The sequence below is a fragment of the Elephantulus edwardii genome, unplaced genomic scaffold (genome assembly GCF_000299155.1).
Source record: "Elephantulus edwardii isolate Elephantulus edwardi_28Jun2011 unplaced genomic scaffold, EleEdw1.0 scaffold00001, whole genome shotgun sequence".
NCBI lineage: Eukaryota > Metazoa > Chordata > Mammalia > Macroscelidea > Macroscelididae > Elephantulus > Elephantulus edwardii.
The window spans coordinates 45072219-45091108 of record NW_006399751.1 but is presented as its reverse complement, the minus strand read 5'-3'; the positions used below and the strand labels follow the sequence as shown (position 1 = coordinate 45091108).

The following is an 18890-nucleotide window of genomic DNA, read 5'->3' as shown; positions in this document are numbered from 1 at the left end:
GGTGATCAGATAATCCGTACCATGACATGCCTTGTTAAAAACTAAAAGTAGGATTAAAAAACCCCCCAACAACCTTTAATTTTTGCAATGGGGATGTTAGCAAGCCTCATGTAATTTAATATATAAAATCTACTGTGCATATTATATATTTATCATGTGATACTTAATCTATGCATAGTATATATCATGTGATTATTTAAACTGTGCATAGGATATATTTCTCATGTGATTATTTAATACTATACATATTTATCACGTAAAGTATGTACATTGCTTTTTCAGTCTGTCCTTTTCTTTCAAAGAAATTTCTATCTAATGGTAAAAGAAAATGCAATCCATTTCCCATTTTATGGCATGTGGGAAATTGATACTAGTTGAAGCCGACCATTAAAATAAGAGAAAACCATCATTTTCATCAACCAAAATACTTTTAAAAATCTGTGTTTCCATAATAGGAAGTTATAGAAATGAATCAACAAATTCATGTAAAGCAGAATAACACCCTGGATGCAGAGAATGTCAAGGGGAGCAGGTGTCTTGATGGTGTGCCCTGAGTTTTTGTCACAGCTGTCATGACGTAGAGGCTCCCAGCATTACTGGCAGACCTGGGCATCGGGGGAGGCAGATTGAGAAAAGTTTCCTCAGCCTGCATTCGTTTTGCTCTGTGCCACAGCTTTTGACTTACTTAACTGTAGATCTGTTTTCCAGAAGGGCTCAGAATCACAGTGAGTTTGCAGAGCTGAAACCTGAGATGAATCCTTGCCTTAAATTACAAGTGAAATAGAACGTGTTGACCATTTACTCTCATCAGAAAGTCCTTGAGTGGGCTCAGTCCTGCTGGCAGAAGTGTAGCCTAGGGTTTTTGGCCTTGCATGCCTTTCCCCTCCCCACCTTATTTTTCCATTTGAAAAATAGAAATAAACTTTTTTTTTTAATATGCATGGTCTATTTGTCAGCAGTACTCTGGGATAATGTTGAAGGTTTATGGAACAGACACAACTCTGAATGATTGCTGCTTTAGCACCTTTCCTTTGGGACTGTTAGAATTTACTTAGATCACTTCAGACTGCTTAGATGCCCCAATAAAAGGAGCAGACTATTGATATTTGAAGGTGGCAAAGCCAATGCTTTTTATGCTAAATTGTAATCTAACTTTCTTGGGGGTACTTTTTTTAGACAGGAGAATGAATCATTGGGTTTAAATCTAGACCCACTTCAATAGTTGTTCCCCAAATTCCATTTTAATCTAATTTGCCAGTTAATACCTTTTCTTTTCATCCCTTTAGTACTCATCTGCAGAGGTATTGGAATAAACCATGCATTTACTAATCCCAACTTTCCTGAGAAATAAAAAGGCAATGTTTGGTGCTGCTTGATGGGAGCTTCTACCTTTCACAGTCAAAGCCTCAGCTAGGATTGTGTGTTCTGAGTGGCACCTTGCAGCAGCCAATCTGTTATAGTAGCCTGTTTCCAGGCCATCTCTCTTCTCCTTTCCCACCTTCTTATCTTGCTCACTTTTTCCCTATCATATCTGCTCCACCCCCAAACCCCGTCTTATTACAATTGCTCTACTCACAGACTCACCACAAATTCAAGGGAAGGAACTTCTGGTCCCCCAAAGCATAAATTTAGACTTAAACATTGTGGCTACCTCAAAGGAGAAAATCAGTTTCTGCCAGACTATCTTTTCCAGTTTCCATTTCTTTGTGTTTTTATTACTCACCTTATTGTCCCAAGTGGTGAAGTGAGTATGTCCTATAAAGACTAAAAAGACATTTTCTTTAAAGATTATTAGAGTTCAGAAGAACCTTAGAGGTCCTATGACCCAGGGTTTTTCATACTAGCCTGATTGTAAAAATTACAGGAGTCGTCTTTTATATAATAATGGGAAATCAGTATATGAAATCAACCCCCCCAACCCTGTTGAATCATGTACTTTCCCTGAGGGTTTAGGTATCCGGTTTGGTGTGTTGGTTTTTTTAGCAAGCTTCCCAGATAGTTCCTATCTGAGGCAAGTGGGGACACCCTTGTGTAACACAACCAAGGAGACCGTTTAAGCGATTGATTACTTAGCCAATAAATAGCTTTAAGCCCCACCTCGACCGTTAACAGTGTGAGATTAATTTCCTTTATTTATAAAATGAGAGCCTATTCCTTAAAACTTGTGAGAATAAAAAGAGATAGTATATGATTCATTGAGTAAGAGTTGACCCATGTCCGACCCAACACTGGACTTCAGAGTCTGGATGTTGCTCAAGGGGAGATTGCTTGTCTTTCTCCCTCACAGCTGTTGGTAGATTCGAACCAGTGAGGCACCACCTTTGGGTGCACAGCACAGCTCTCTGAACTAACCAGAGCTCCATGAATAATAGAACTTTGTAAATTACATAGAACTAGATGAATTTTAAATATTTTGTAGCGAAGCCAGGCCACTGGTTCAGTAGCTTTTGTCACACCCCAGTGACCCTTCATTGCTTCATCTCTTGAATATATTATTCCAACTTAGAAGCTACCTGTTGATTTTTTTTTAACCTGTTGATTTTTAAGGCTACAAAAGCTTTGTTCTCTGATCTCATGATAAAAGTTGAGGCTTTAATCAGTTCTCCCTTGCAGGTGTGAAATCGAGGCTACTCTTGAGAGGCTAAAGAAACTAGAACGTGATCTCAGCTTTAAAGAGCAGGAGCTTAAGGAACGAGAAAGACGATTAAGGATGTGGGAGCAAAAACTGACGGAGCAGTCCAGCGTCCCGGTGAGTCCTAACTACAGTCACGTCTTCCTTCCTCCCTCTGTCCGAGGGCGCGGCTGAGCATGGCAGCATGGCATTGCTTCCCCTCACCTCCCTCCAACAGGAGCAGAACGAAACCTTGTCAGATTTCAGCATCTTCCTTATTTTAAGTGACTGCCCATTTGAAGGCAGGCAGGTGTAGACTTGTAATTGTTTCCCTAGTAGTTTAATGGGCAATATTTGTCCATTTAAAATATCACAAATAATGGTGAGATTAAAAGTAAACCTTTACATACTTTAAAATTCCTTTTTGAGAGTTGTTACAGTAATTATACACCCACCAAAAAGAAAAAGAAACACATGAGTGTCTTTCAGAAAGCCTTTTTGTCTTCATCTTCACAAAGCAGCCAATGCCCATTTGTAATGTCTTTTTCAGTGTATGTTGTTTGTACCGTGGAGTGGGAACTGACTCATAGCTGTTCTCCAGTGGGTTTTCAGAGGCAGTAAATCATCTTTTTCTCTTAGAGCAGCTGGTGGATTCGAACTATATGTCTTTAGGTGAGCAGCACAACGCCTTACCACTAAGCTACCAGAGCTCTTTTTTGCAGTCTTATAAGGAATAAAATAATTTTGCTTCCTTTTCCCCCCACAACTTGTGTGGAGAACCAGCCTGATATTTAAATAAGAGGAGGGGGGGAACAATTGAAGGAAATTTGATGTTGATTATTAGATTAATTTTCAAAAATGACCTGGTAATCCAGGCAATTCCAAAATAGTAATTCAATTATACTAGCCTGAGTTATTAAGAAGACATTAAAATTTTCAAGTTTGATTACTTAGCCCTTACGAACGCTATTAAGCCAGCAAGCCAACTCTGAAAGCATTGCCCTCGAGGTAAAGGAGCCATGCTTCATCCATAGCTGACCAGAGGCAGAAGCAAGAGAGTGGCCTTGTCCCTACAGCACAACTTCTGAAGTCTGAGAGGGTTTTTTTTGTTGTTCTGTTTGTGTTTTTTTTTAAGGTTATTGAAATGCTAAGCTATAAAGCACTGCATGGCTTGACTTTTCTAAATGTAATATGGTAAGAAAAAAACCTTTTCCCTACCTATTAGGGTGTGCTTTAGAACCTTTCCCCTACCTATTAGGGTGTGCTTTAGAACCTTTCTTTAGTTCACTGGCATCGGTTTTGCTAGGAAATTATGGGCTGCCTTACACTCATTATTGTTGTTAGTAATAGACTTGTGTAATAAATACTAAAGCTTGCTAGGTCTCAGTGGGTAGTTTGTTTGCTCTTGACCTCCAGGAAACTTTCTGTAAGAGTCTTGCTAAGGGCTACCTTCTAACTACAGCCAGCATGAAGCACAAGTGTGGCAAGTGTGCTCCCTTCCTCACTTGGGAGGTCTAAATGGTCTTTCTTTGCAGTGCTTGCTTTTAACGTCTCTTTGCTTAGAGCTGGTATTTCTGAAGGAAAGTAAGTTCATGTACAGGTGTTTTATACTTGCCTGTTTTCTTTTTATCCTCACATAAGTTTCTGACTTAAATTACATGAGGTTTCCAAGGGAAAGAGAAAATAACCCTTTTTAAAATGAAGTGGCTAGAGGTTTGGGCTTTCCTGTGTGTACTCTCACATTAATTAGAAAACTTTAACATTAAAAAAAAACAAACTTTAGCATTAATGTTACTTTGTACAAAAGTAGTTATTGAATTGGCCAGCAATTCCTTATTGGAAGATAAGAATACTTGTTAGGAAGTTATTAATTAGAGGGGATTCAATTTCAGTGGCAATAATTTTCCTTGGTGAAACTGCAGCATCCATCAGAGGCATTTAGCAAGGTGAATTTTCTATATGAATGTATGGGCAGAGTTTATAATTTTAAGAGTAGTTATAGCTTGGTGTCAAAATTCTTATTCACACAGTTATAAGAATAAATGGAAAACTTTTTTTAGAAACATTTGTAGACGTCTGTAGAATCTAACATAATATAAGGAAGAAAACTAGAAAACAGTAATAAGTATCAGCAACAAAGGGCCTCCAAGAGTAACAATTGAGGACAACTTTGAGAAGCTGAGAAGCTTGACTTCAAAGGAAATAATATCCTGTTTCCAGTGTTAAAGAATCTAAAGCATTTTTTTTTCTTTCCCCTTATCTGATACTTTTAAAATGAATTCATAAAAGTTTTCTTGTTGAACTAGTGACTCCAGAAGTCTTTTCCAATTAAAAATAACAACCTAAAAACTCCTCAGCTCCATCTTGAATATAAAAAGTAGAAAGTTGGTCCTCAATGATATCTTTACACTTAAGTATAAAGGATCTACCAGAGTTAATCACTTTTACACTGCTAGTCATACATTTATACATATTTAAAGGACACAAAAAATTTAACCCTTCATTTACTCATGTCTCAAAAGCAGTAATATTGTCGGTCCTGGCAGTTTTAATCGTGAAGTGATAGGCAAACATTTATGAGAGCAGGTTAGCAGATCAAAGTAATTATATTAAGGTTAAAAGAAAAATTGTAACAGCTGTGAGAATTCCTAGAGGAGAGTTTTTTGTTTGTTTTTTTCAAAGAAAAGAAGTATCTAAGTGGAGAATGGGTAGAAAGGAAACAGTCTCGACATTCATTTCCTTTCATCCCAGTTTACTTATTGGTTAAAGATCAAATGTATCTGAAATTTGTTCACAAGTGAAAGATTTCAGAGGTGGAACGAATAGTAGTAAATACATGACCTGCCTAAAATACATAATGAATGGAAGCAGGTGAAATCCTGATTAATTCATTGTCAGAACACTAGTTAATACACAATAGTTAATGACCCGAAGAGCCTTAGAACTGAATTGACTTCTGAGCTGGTTTTTCGCACTTCCTCTAAGTTTTTATTCTTTGATTCATGTTTTACTGATTTAAAAAAAAAACAAACAAACATGAAATTTGCTTTTTACTAAAGGTCTTCCTAAAATGTAATAATTAAATATAGGCTTCTTTGTGAAATCATTACTTGAGAAAAATTAAAGAGTATATTGTGATCTTTTTATGTTAAGCAAAATGAAGTTTTAGAACCAGCAACTTACTTTCCATTTGAAATTTGGCTTGCTGTGGTGCTTTATAAACTTGGTTGTGATTCCTTCTGTCATTTACAAATTATGGCAAATAGACTGGAGCCAAATGTGCCATTAAGTTCATTCTCACATGATTCCCCTGCATTCATTTGTTTCACTAATCATTTACCTTCTGTGTGATGCCAACTAATTTTATGGTATCTATTTCTTTTATTGAAATTGGTCCTAATTTCTCTTTTTGCTTCTGTCCTTTCTCCCCTTTTGATAGCTTCTCTTGCCTCTTGCTGCAAGAATGTCTGAGGAATCTTACTTTGAATCTAAAACAGAGGAGTCAAACAGTGCAGAGATGTCATGTCAGATCACAGCAGCAAGTAACGGGGAGGGGCATGGCATGAACCAAGGTCTGCAGGCCATGATGCTGATGGGCTTTGGGGACATCTTCTCAATGAACAAAGCAGGAGCTGTGCTGCATTCTGGGATGCAGATAAACATGCAAGCCAAGCAGAATTCTTCCAAAACCACATCTAAGAGAAAGGGGAAGAAAGTGAACCTGGCCTTGGGGTTCAGTGACTTTGACATGTCAGAAGGAGATGATGCTGACGGTGATGAGGAGGATAATGACATGGATAACAATAGCGAATAAAAACAGAAAGCCAAGTAATACAATTAGAAATGTTCGCGAAAACAATAGAAACTTGTTATCTCTGTCTGTACGAAAACCAGTAAGGAGGTACAGAGCCAAGCACTGCATCCTAGACTGATCACCTTTCTATAATATATGACAGCCCTTTCTGTTTTAGCTTTACTTTTGATTTTTTTTTTTTTTTTTTTTGCTTACAGAAAAATAGGGGGAAATGTAAGCCAAAAAGTGTATTTAATGAATCAGTCAGACATGGTGCCTGGTTATAGAAATGTGTGATTCTGTAGACAGGTGTGGTTTTTGTTTTGGTTATTTTTTTAATTAATAAGATTTTTTTTCTTTTTTAAAAATGCATACTTTATAGCTTATGTTTTAGTTTCCTGTATTTACTTAAAGAAGATATATTTTGAACAAATATCCTCAATTTTTAATTCTTTGATAATAATTTTCTTGTGCATATTACTTTTTTTTTTGCCTTGTAGCAATACACTGTAATGTATCAATAGTGGCTATAAAATCTAACAACAAAAAACTGACATGAAAGGAAGTTATAACAAATATTTCTTCAGAAATACCCAGTTCTAAGGATTTTCAGCACAGCCACTCAAAGTAAAGCCTGAAAATCAGTCTAAAAAGAACATTTAGGCATCCCCACCGGTGCTAACCGTGGAAGCTTGTTAACATTCTGTTATCTAAGGCTTGGCATATACTTTATACAAAGAGAAATAGAGGGCTGTGTCTCAGGCCACACTGTCAGTGCGGGCCGTGGTTGTGGGTGCTCGCGTAGGTGCATGCATTGTTTGTTTTTTCAAAAGGGGGCATATGATCCTGAATTGTATATACCTGTAAAGCTACTGTAAAAAAAAATGATAATAACATAAAAGGAACAAGAAAGCAAAGTTCTCTTCACTTAGGCAAAAGTGCAGATATAGAAAGAAGGTCCCTTTTGTTATCAGGCCTTGCGGTCACCAGTTAGCTCTTCCTTTAGACCCTGACTCAGCGCTGCTGCTGTTAGAGATTTAGATGGAGGCTCTTCTATAGACCAGGCGGACCCATGATGGCCTCACAACTGACCACGTACTATCAGCCTGAACTTAAACAGGAGAACATTTGTAACCATCCAAGGAAAAGAGAAACACTTGATGAAGACAGAGAAAATAAGAAAGCAGTGTCATTTGCTTGACTATTAAACCAAAAATTATTTTGGTGGTTCTTTCTCTAAAAGTTCTTAAGAAAGGATATCAATGTAGGTATTATCTAAGACCCTTTCTAAGTATACTTGGCCATAAGAAGTCTCTTGGAATTTGAAGTGTGGTGACTTGATTCTGAACTCCTCAGAGAACTGAAAAGTCACCAAGTGATCAATATTCTGTGCCAGCTTTGTTTGGAGAAAAAGAACTAGTAGGAATGTTCTAGGTCTGAGGTACAGAGCTCTGTGTGTGTGTCTGTGTGTGTGTGTTATGGTGGTGGTGGGGGTAGTGGGTGCCATCAAGTCAGACCAACTCATAGCTTACCCTCCAGTGGGTTTCCAGAGGCTTTAAATCACAAGGGAGGAGACTGCCCATCTTTTTCTCAAGGAGAAGTTTGTACATTCAAACCGCAAGGCTTAGGATTGACAGTACAAGTTCTTACAAGTAGGTCACCAGAGCTTGCCCGCGCTCTCTCTCTCTTGTTCTCTCTCTCTCCATATGATTGTATAAAATTTTGTGTGTATTTTCTCATCTTTAATTGGAAATGCTACTAGTTACTTCAAAGGGTTATTGTGAGGATAAAATGAGATAATGCACAGTGCCAGGCCTCTAAGTGGGCACATGGGCTTTTGTATTTTCATATAAGGGCACTCTCCTTAGTCACTGAGCTACAGTCTCTGCATCTGCACATGCTTACATACACATCAGGATAGAGTAGTGGGGACAAGCAGGCACCCACAGAGTTATAAATACCGGTGCCTCTCTGTCCCCAGTACTCTGTCATGGTGTGTGTGTGTCTGTGCAGAGCTGAGTACTCACCAGTTCAGGTAGAAAACCATGAGGTAGAGTGGGGCAGCAGGGACAGTTTGCAAGTCCTGGCTTCCTCGCATGCCCCATGGCACTGTGGAAGAGCAACGTATCCGTTTAAAAGCTTCCCGGCACTTGTTCCCTGGCAAAGGTGAAGTCATTCGTTCAGTAGTATTCAGGCACCACTTTTGCGTGGCAGGTAGTGCCTTGGGCACCCACACTTCTCATAGAAAACAGCAATAAATATGACAGATAAATTAGTGTATGAACATTTGGTACAGGCAAGCTGGAAGATCAAGCATGAAAGGAAAATCAGGAATACAGGACACACTGAAAGTGTGGTCAGAAAAGGCCTCATTGATCAAATACTACTTGTACAAGGCTGAGCAAAGTCAAGGCATATCTGTGAGCTTATTTTGAGATCTGTTTATAGGTAGGAATGCAAGCCTTGTCTCACGTTGAAGGCTAATTTACAATCAAGTCAGATAATAGAAACCATAGTTTTTCTTCATTTACATGGAAATCTATTTGACTCTATTTGAAGTTTTAATGCATTCATTAAAACAGCCAAATAGAGCTAAAAAAGAAAGGTACTAAGATTTGATACTCACTCCTTACTTCTGCCATTTTCATCGCCATTCCAGAGATGACCTAGCACAGGACTGTTTCAGAAAGGCACTGCAAGGACTTGGGATTCAACTGAGCTGGAGAGTTCAGTGACAACCCTGAAATTCTAGCTTATCCAGAATAGGACTGTTGTTGCTATGTGCTGTCGAGTCATTTGTGATGCATAGTGACCCTAGGTACAATAGCTCTGAACCCCACTCTATCTAAAGATCTTTATTATATGGTACTGGCTATTTCCTTTCTGTCTCAAATCAGAGTTATCTTGTAGTTTGATAATATTAAAACATTCCTGAAATCTAAATCATAAAATCAGGGTTTTTAAGGTGTTCTCATTCCATGGAGAGTATTTTGAAGACATCGTTGTTGACCATTAAGTCAATTTCTGATTCATAGTGATCGTATATGACAGAGAATTGTCTCATAGAGTGATCACCTAGTGAGTAAGGAGTTACGTGGCCAACCCAAAGGCATGTGATTCAAATCCACCCGCTGTGCTGTGGGAGGAAGATGAGTAATCTCCTTGCACGGGATTTACTAGCTCTGAAAACCTGCTGGAGGGTCAACTGTGATTCAGTTCCAGCTCAGCAGCACACAATGCCTACAGCCTTCACCGGAGCAGGCCACTGTCTTTTCTCCCATAGAACAGCTGTGGGTTCAAACCACCAACCTTTCAATTAGCAGATGATTGTTTAGCTGACCTACCACCAAGCATCCTTAAAAGATCTCTTTGATGTTATTTTTCCTTATAAAGTCAAAAATAGCATTTGCTAACGCTTTACTGGTGACTCTCAAGAGACCTGAGAGGAAGGAGTTATGCTGCCATCTCAAAGGCAGGTGGTTTGAAGTCACCAGCTGCTCTGTAGGAGAAAGGTGGATAATCTCCTGTGATTTACAGTCTCTGAAAACTCACCTCACCTATGAGTTAGTTCCAACTCAGTGATACAAGGTAACAACAATAGTAGCTCTCAACGAGGAGGATGGTGTCACCAAACAGAGTTTTGGAGTACCTAGGTAAAGGCTTGATTTTAATTATCACAAAGACTGGAGTTGTTCAGTGCCCAGCACAAGTGATAACATCCTGTTGATAGAGAAAGGCCTACCACATAAAGGATCTTCCAGAATGCCATCGCGTTCTACCCCCCACCTCCAGCCAGGACTCAGCAGTTTTGCAGTTCCACATCTCACCTTCTCCTCGCTCCAAACAGAATGACTCAGGTAAAAATTTTCACAATATAGCTATCACACAATTAATCTGAATTTTGTATGTATGCGTGCAGCATTTCCCTTAAATCACCAGGTATGGAAATGGTTTCTTTTCTTTTAAGAATGCTGATGGAAATCATTTTATAAAGCAGGTAAATTTCACCTTTGGTCACTCTGTTAAACTGATTCCACAATAAGTTAAAAAAAAAAGCCTCATTGTGATAGGAATAGTTCTGCAAAATTTCAAGGTTACTATTAGAAATATCTTTTCCTGATGGTCTTTTTGTTTGAGGCAAAATCATATTTTCCTATTTTACATAAATAACTAACAGGAAGGAGTTGAAGGCACATGCATCACTTGTTTGAGTGCTCTGCAAATGAGAGCCGTTTCTTAGCCAGTGATTTTAACAAGCAGTCAGTCCGATTCAAAATAAAGAATTTGGTGAGATCTAGAATAACTTCCTGTAGAGTTGCTGTGGACATACTTGATTTCCCAAGCTTGCGTTAAACTGCTAAAAGTTTGATAAAAAAAATTTATTCTAAGTTAAAAATGTATGGTATACAGTGGCATCCATTTCCTAAATAATATGCCTCCGGAAACTCTTTGATAAATGCTGATAGCTGTAGAGGGGCTTCAGGCCTTTTGTTCATGGGGTCGCTATGAGTCATGCTCAGCTCGAAGGCGATCAACAACAACAAATAAGAGTAATTTTCCTGATTTCCCAGCCAGTACATAAGTGCTTAAGTGGCAGCCTTTTTGAACCAGCACCATACCACGTAATGAAGAGAGCATACTTTTTCTATAATCAGGCACCTTTTGCTGCTTTTAATAAGACTGATTTTTGTTTCTTTAGATTTTCAGTATTGCCATAGAGAACAGTCTATCCTATTCTTTTGACTGTAGTGCAGCTTGAAAGTTGTAGATGCCACATTTTCCATGATGAGAAATGAGTCTACCAGGGAAATGTGGAGGACGAAACACATTTCCTCAGATTATAACTTAGTCTGCCCTGTCTTGCCTCTGAGGAGCTTTCTGGCAGGGGGTTATTTACTTCAAAACTAGAGTTTCAAGCACCTGTGTTATTTTATATCGTATGCAGAGGCGTATATCTTTTACTATTGCGTAGGATACACTGCACATGCTGCTTTTGCACTCTTTAAAAATTTTGTACTAAATAGAAAATATTTATATTCTTTGGAGTGTGAGCTTGGAATAGATGGCATTATCACCTTACTGTTTTTATTTTGAACAAAACTCTTTTCTCAGTTATTCTTTTGCAATGTTATTCTCAGCAAGTCCTATGCCAAGTATCTTGTATAATGTTTGTATGGAAGATTTAACATTAACTCTTATGTGGTAAGAAAATGCAATTACTGACTACAGCATTGGAATTTGATATTCCAGCAGAGTCTGCCGTGTATTCAGAAATCCAAGTTGGTGTCATACATTTCATTTTGATGTGAACTTTTCTTTGCTTACCTTTGTTCTAAGACTCCATTTTGCAATAAACGTTTTGACAGTAAACCCCTTTGTTATGTGTTGCTGTGTATTTAAGATCTGGGTTAGATTGGATTCCCAACACCCTTTGAAGGAATCCTTGTCACATGCATGTACAGAAGCTTTAGCTTTTTCTTTACTGAAGTCAGTTGGAATGGAAATAATACATTTACAAAGTGATGGGGCAGTCATGAGTTAGATTTTTTTTTTTACTCCCCAAAGAAAGGCTTGGAACTTCCCGTATAGGTTAACAAAGTACAGAAGCCAGGAAGGAGATGGTAAGCCGCTGTGTGCCTGGAGGTCTTTAGCTCATGTCCCCCATCTTGCCAAATCAAACCGTCTGGAAGCAGCACCTGGCTCCAGCTCCCTCTCACTCACTGATCTTTCCAAGCCTTATGCAGAGAATGTGGCTGGAGCGAATATCACACCCACACTCCCCAGCCTTTCCTTGGCTTCGACTGATGAGACTTCCACAGAGCACTTAACCATCCTCCTCTCTCTACTCCTGTTGATGTTAGAACCAGAGAGGCAGGGCTTGATTAGTTGTTTCACTCACAACCATCGTTCTATTCAAGAAATACTTATTTTTCAATTTTGTTTAGCACAACATTTGGGAATTGTATAAAATGCAAAGCACTACACATCCACCCACCCCACTCCCTAGAAAAGCCAGCCTTGATGTGAGGAAATTTTTTTTTTTTTTGCAACTCGAGTCTGTTGTTACTTGAGCTAATCAAAAAAAGTTCCTTATTTCGCATTTATTTCTGTGATAGGAGAGGGAATGACGTGTCTCTGCGGCTGTACCCAGCTGCCCTGGAAAGGAATAAAATCTGTCATGTTTTTAGGTTCTATTCCTCAATCCATTTTCTTCCCTCATTACTAGAGCAGGTGAGTGGATTTGGCCATTTCTACATACACCAAGTGTCTCTGAGGAGGAGAGCGCCGCCCTGTGGAAATAAAGCACCAGGTGGCTGAGGGGACAGCACGAGGCATAATACAACACAGCTCTGAGGCTGTGCTTTATCTGTGGATCTCTCTATACAGTGCACAGTCAGTTCCTACTTCATGGCACATAACAACAACAACATACATGGAATAGTAAGAGCTCCAACTATATACTTATGCCCTTGCAGCTTTTCTAGAATGCTCAAATTGTACACGTATTTATTTTTAATCTATGAATTTTTAAAAAAACTATGGATCCTCCAGACTCTGCCTCACATCACCTTCCCCATCCTCCCCCGCAACATGCACTGCACTGCATTTTGTGCTCCGATGAGATAACAATACCACGTCCCCCTCTCCCTGCTCTCCCACCCCCAGCAGTGTCAGTTCAGCTCCTCTCCTGGAATCATTAGTCTTTTCCCAGACTTGCAGAGCCCAGCTCAAGCCACTTCCCCTTCCATTTCCCCATCTTTCTCTAGGAAACCTTCTTTCAGTGTATCATTTTTTTTCTGTGGCATACTCACAGGCCTTAAAGTCGATGCCTGAGAATTCAGCATTTTGGTAAATGTATCTTTCAGTTCATTTGACAAAAATAGACCAGCTATTGTATGCCAGGCACTCTGCTAGGCATTGAGTAAACCAAGAGGGAGAATGCCTGGGGCTGCCCATGTGGCATTTATAGCTGCTTCAGCCTGATGAAATGGAAAGTTGCTGAGGCCTCTGACCGTGTGCATGTAAAATAAAACCTGCAGATTAGGAGGATGAGCTCACCCACCCTCTGATTTTTACATCATAGTAAAAGGAAATGGACTTTTTAAAAACACATCCACAAAAAAAATAGTCTTTTTAACAGAAGTGACACTTCCAAGTTGCTTCATGAGCAGTACAAGCAGTTTGGCAAAAGTGTCTAACTTCCATCAAAATCACAACAATATATTAAATAAAGATAATGGCTGTACCAGACTTTTTTTCATTTAATTCAGCATTATTTATCTGTTGCCATGAGCTGTATACTGAAGTGAGTGGCTCGTTGGCTCTGAACATGAGGCCAACCGATGCTCTTGCGCGCCTAGCCGGTCACACTTCTGCTCTTGGTTGCTGACGTGTTTTAGTCTGTTTGATTTGGTTCCTCAGGATAGCTCCAATTTCACATGTCCTCCTCCATCCACAGGTCCTAACATCTGGTTTTAAAAACACAGTGCAAATGAGATACTTAGCTAAACAGAAATCCCTCCCAACTTATAACAACTGGATGACTTATTATAAGCATAATATGTCACCTAGTTCCTGAGTGCAAGCTGTGGAATTTTCACTAATGATGAAGCTGATCTTCCTGTTGGCCGAGAATTCCAAGAGAGGTTCTGGCATCTGATAAATGCCAGACTCTCTTGGCTGCCAGGACTGTGACTGTTAGGACATGTGAAGCTACTTTGGATGAGTTTTGAGATCTTTTTGCTTGCGAACCTTTAATCACTCTTGTTAGTTGCCCAAGATTCTACTCGGACTCACAACAGCCCGGCATACAGCAAATGAGTCTCCACACTATCAGTGTAGACAAGTGTAGATCATCTTCTAAAATCAGCTAAGATAACTAAAAATAAAAATTAGTACACATACAATGAAGACAAAAGTGAATTTAGTTGGGATAGCACTTTGGAGCTCTTAAAATATGTCCAATTTTTCTTATATCTAAAAAGCTCCACTGCCATCCCGAAGGCATAAGGTTCGAATTCACCAGCTGCTCTGTGGGAGAAGGATGGGCACCCTCCTCCTGTGATTAACTGCGTCTGAAAACCTGCTGGAGGGTCAGCTATGAGTCAGTTTCAACTTGATCGCACACAATAAGAATAGATTTGTTACAGATATTTTGTTCTGATTGTCTTCTGAGACCTATGACCATATCTGACTTTAAGCCAGAGAGAAAGACAAATGAAATAATTGCTTAAAACTGATTTTTTAAAAAGTTGCCTCTCTCCACAAACCTGAGGAGCTCTAGTTGCACAGAGGTTACAGGGCTTGGCTGCTAGGTAGGTACCTGGTCCCATCAGCTGTTGTGCGGAATAAAGATGGAGCAGTCTGCTTCCAAAAGGATTACACCCTTGGACTCCGTATGGGAGCAGTGCTCAGTGTCTTGTAGGGACACTATAAGTTGGAATCCATAGCAGTGGGTTTCCTCAAATGTGAAGCCCAGCTGAGAGGCAACAGGCAATGCTGGGAGGGGTATGGATTTGGAAGCCAAGTCAATCTGGATTTTCATTCCAGTGTCTCCTACTTGCTAGGTGTTGACCAGGCAAATTACAAAATCTCCCTGTCTACCTACTTCCTTGTCTATAAAATGGGGTGATGTAGAGTAAGGTTGCAAATTGATTAGAATATAAATCTCTGGACGTTTATATCCCAGTGCCTGACAGGTATAATAGGAGTTGAATGGATAGTAAATGTTATTAGCTCTTTGTGAAAGTAGAATGGCACTGGGAAATGAAGATTTAAAACCTTCATAAACGTTTTTGCATGTAAAAATGCCTTCTTCATACTGCCATTCAGTTATCAGGACAGAGTAGTGTCGAAGGAAAGGGAGAAAGCCAACTTCTGGGTTTTGTATCTCCCAATCACGGTGGGAAAATCCACAATGCATCTTTCTTCCCATCACTTTAAGATGCTAGAGTCCACTTCATCTAAGTGGGTTGTGTAAGCGGTGTGTGCAATCCAAGGTGGTCCATCTCAGGCACAGTCCCCTGGGGAATGATGGTGGAGGCTTCAGCATGATCATGGGTTGCAGCATTGATTGACTGGCTCTCGGGCTGAGGATACATTGACTAGTCACTGAATGCTCCCTACCATGTGCCAAGAAGAGAAAAGCCAAGGTGGGCAAAGTGCTAGCCGAGCCTTCCCCCAACAGAAAATTACTTGAGGGGTCATAGATGGTTCTAATTTCTATGTACTGAGGAATTCTGCTGAAGGTCACAGAGATCGTCCTCTGTTCAATCTAACCTGCAGAAGGAATCAAGCCAGAGCAGGAGTCGGGAGCTAAAAAAAATGATCTTAAGGGATAGACAAAAAAAGACAATGGTAATAGCTTCTTTCATTTCATTCGTATTTCCCACGCAGCTGCTGCCTTCCTTTGAGATTAGTGCATGGACTGAAGACGACGTGGTAAGCTGCTTCCATTAATGCCACCTTTGACCCGGCCAGGGATTTCGTAGATTTGTACACAATTTAAAACTGCAGCTGGAGGGGCTAGGCCCTCAGGAAAATCTATCACACTAGGAGAATCTGTCAAGTCAAAAATGTTTCTGTTTATAATAATAGAAAAGAAAACCTCAGCTCCCCATTTCCTCTGGTAAGTACTTCATTCACCAGAAAGAATGTCTATTTCAAAAGGCGGAATATGACCCAGAATACCAAATGAACATACGTTTAAAATTTAGACTGCCTTAGACTTTCCTGAAAGGCCAGGGCAGAGTTGAACACTATGGAGAAATAGATGGTAGAGGCAGTGCTAAGCTGAGTTGTCATTGCTCTAGACACTGCCTCCCTGCCTTAGGCCTATTTGTAAAGTGTCAGTTAGAAGGTTCATCTTTATTCTGGCCTCCCCTAGAAAGTGTACCCACTGTTCCCAGACCTTGTGAGCAGCTACAGTGTTAAGAAAAAATCACCTTGGTTTCTATTCACTCTGACCCATGACAGCACCATGTATGTCAGAATAGAACTCCAAAGGGTTTTCAGCGGAGTAGGCCAGATTACCAGGCCTGCCTTCTGACGTGCCCCAAGTGGATTTGAACATAGTCAACCTTTCAGTTAACAATCAAGTACATGAACCATGTCATCACTCAGAGAAGCCCACATTTCTAAGACGATATAAACAAGTGATACTCTACATGTATATTTTGCCTTTTGCATGTCCATAATTTGTTTCTTCTGTGTCTAAATGGATTTACAAATTCCTGACCCACAACCATGGGACCTTATGGCTGTGCAGGTCCATTTTGTAGGTGCAGGGTGTCATTAAATAAGCAAGAAGGCAGAGGGAGGAAGGTTTACTGCCAGTCCATGCAGGCCTGGCTCCAATGCCAGCACACAGGCCCAGGGTCCCCGGATACAAGTCGTCTCTTCAGCACTGTTTGGAAGTACTGTCTACCTAGTTCAGCCTTTTTCTGGGCCAGAGCATTTCCCTCCCCACCCTTTGCATTCTTAGGTAGTAAAACTTTCAGTGCTAGCTAACCTCTTTGACTTCTGAAAGGCAAGGGAACAGGTCACCAATTGCCTCTCCCTTGCTGTCTTCCCTGAGCCCCAGTGGTTCTGAATTTCCTGCCAGCCCTACTTTACAAGGCAAGAGGACCTAGGCTACCCTCTATTCAAGGGCTTGCGTGTAATTCTTTTATCACCCAGTAAAATTAAACCATCTCGTTGTCAATTGAAGCCTCTTTTAAAAAGCACTAAGCTCCAACAGCTATTTTTAGTCTCTGCCCTGAGGTTAAGTGGTTTCCAGGCCACTTAATCAAACTCCAGGGTAGAAGGTTCCCCAGAGAAGTGTGAGGCCGGAGCTGGTCCCCCTTCTTTCTCCTTTTACCTACTATGTGAGTGGATGCTAGTAAACATGGGCAAAACAAGACTCAAGGCCTAGGCACCGCTGGGGAGAAGGGAGAAAGGCCTTGTTTGGCCGTCAGGTCTTGGAAGGCTTCAGAAAACATGACTGCAGCCTCCTCATTCTCACAGGAAGCTGTAGTCTGTTTCTCTGGAACCACACGGACACCCTGTTCCCTCACAGAGAAGTTGGTGCTTCAAACCCACTCAAGGAGCCTTCCAAGAAGGGCCTGCTGGTCTTCCTTGAAAACACTTAGAAGTGTAGTTGTCTCGGTCACATGTGGGGTCACTGTTAATGAAAACCAATGAGAAGACAACTTGTTTCGTTTCTGGGGAGGGCCACATGGCTAGAACAGAGGATCCTGTCCTTCCCCTTGTCAACTGTAGTGTGGTCCCTATTACTCTTGTCATTCGTGGGTCAACAAATGTCTCTCACATTCCTATTAGCCACCCTCACATAAATGAGCAAATAACAATAAGGAAAAACCTTTTAAAAGAATTTTTATCTCTGATAATAAAGAATATAGGCCCAATAATCTCCCAACTGTCTAAAACTCCCTAAAAAAAGCTATTCCTATTGTTTGAAGCTTTTTACGTTTTGAAACTGCAAGCAGAAAATCATTTTACCTCTGAGATAGAGGTAGGTAGGGATTAAGAATCTTTAAATCTATTGAAACCTAGCTTTACTGTTAAACCTGGCCTCTGACCCTGTGTAAGTCTTCAAAACTCTTCTGTCCTCTCCCCCACAGTACTTTTGGATCCAGCAGCTCGTGAGAAAAGGCAAGTGCAACACCTTACCTTCTGAATTTTGGGGGTTTGCTTTGCTTTGGACAGGATTTGGTCTGATTTTCTTCTGCCTTCTCATCACGTGCTTCAGGTGATTCTTCTGAGGAAATGATTGTGTACGCAAGCTTGTTTAAGGAAAACAATATTACCGGAAAGCGGCTGCTGCTTCTGGAGGAAGAAGACTTGAAAGACATGGGCATTGTCTCCAAGGGGCATATCATTCACTTAAAGGTACCTCAGAGGGGAAGGCACCCCACCAACACGTCTGCACTGAGCACCTGCCCTGGAGCAGAGCACGTTTAGATGCTGGGATGGGAAGAGGGACTGTGGAGTCATTAGTGTTGAAAGACATCCACATAGTATAGTTGATAAAGAGCTGTGATCTCCTGGGACTCCTCCTTCCTCCTCACAAGCCAACAAAGGATTAATACTTAGCACAGCAGGAATCCCCGGGACATACCTGAATACCACCTGAATGAAGTTCTAGTATACAATCCACCCAGGAGAGGTGGGGTTAGGATGAGGAAAGGCTTCTGTGAAGAAGTTATGAAGGAGTTAAAAAGCTGAAGGGCAGGTTGGTGTTAGCCAGGTGAGGGGTAAGGTGTCCTGTATGGGAAAGGCCTTGTGAGAGAGCGGGGAGTCACCAGGAAACAGCAGAGGTACCTCCATTTAATGCTTGAACTATCAAGGACCTTTTAGAAATTGTTAACACCTGTGACCCAGATACTACCTTTGACCTGAGTAAAATCTAAGCTGCTTCAGTACTCTACATCATGAGGATGTTACTAAGTTTGCAATCTTCTTTTCTTGAGGTGGAACTGACAACAC

General features: G+C 40.4%; 1 protein-coding gene across 2 annotated transcripts in view; it reads left to right on the top strand.

The window, feature by feature from the left end:
- Positions 1-18890, top strand: part of LOC102876634 (mitogen-activated protein kinase kinase kinase MLT-like) — a 230724-nt gene that overhangs the window by 166743 nt on the left and 45091 nt on the right. The window contains exons 11-14 of one of the 2 annotated variants that reach the window (XM_006878825.1): positions 2614-2749; positions 15801-15845; positions 18026-18056; positions 18154-18293. In XM_006878825.1, coding sequence (XP_006878887.1) covers positions 2614-2749; positions 15801-15845; positions 18026-18056; positions 18154-18293 — 352 coding nt within the window. Of the gene's footprint in view, positions 1-2613; positions 2750-6050; positions 6470-15800; positions 15846-18025; positions 18057-18153; positions 18294-18890 lie in introns of those variants that run through there. The other variant, XM_006878826.1, reaches the window with a different exon arrangement.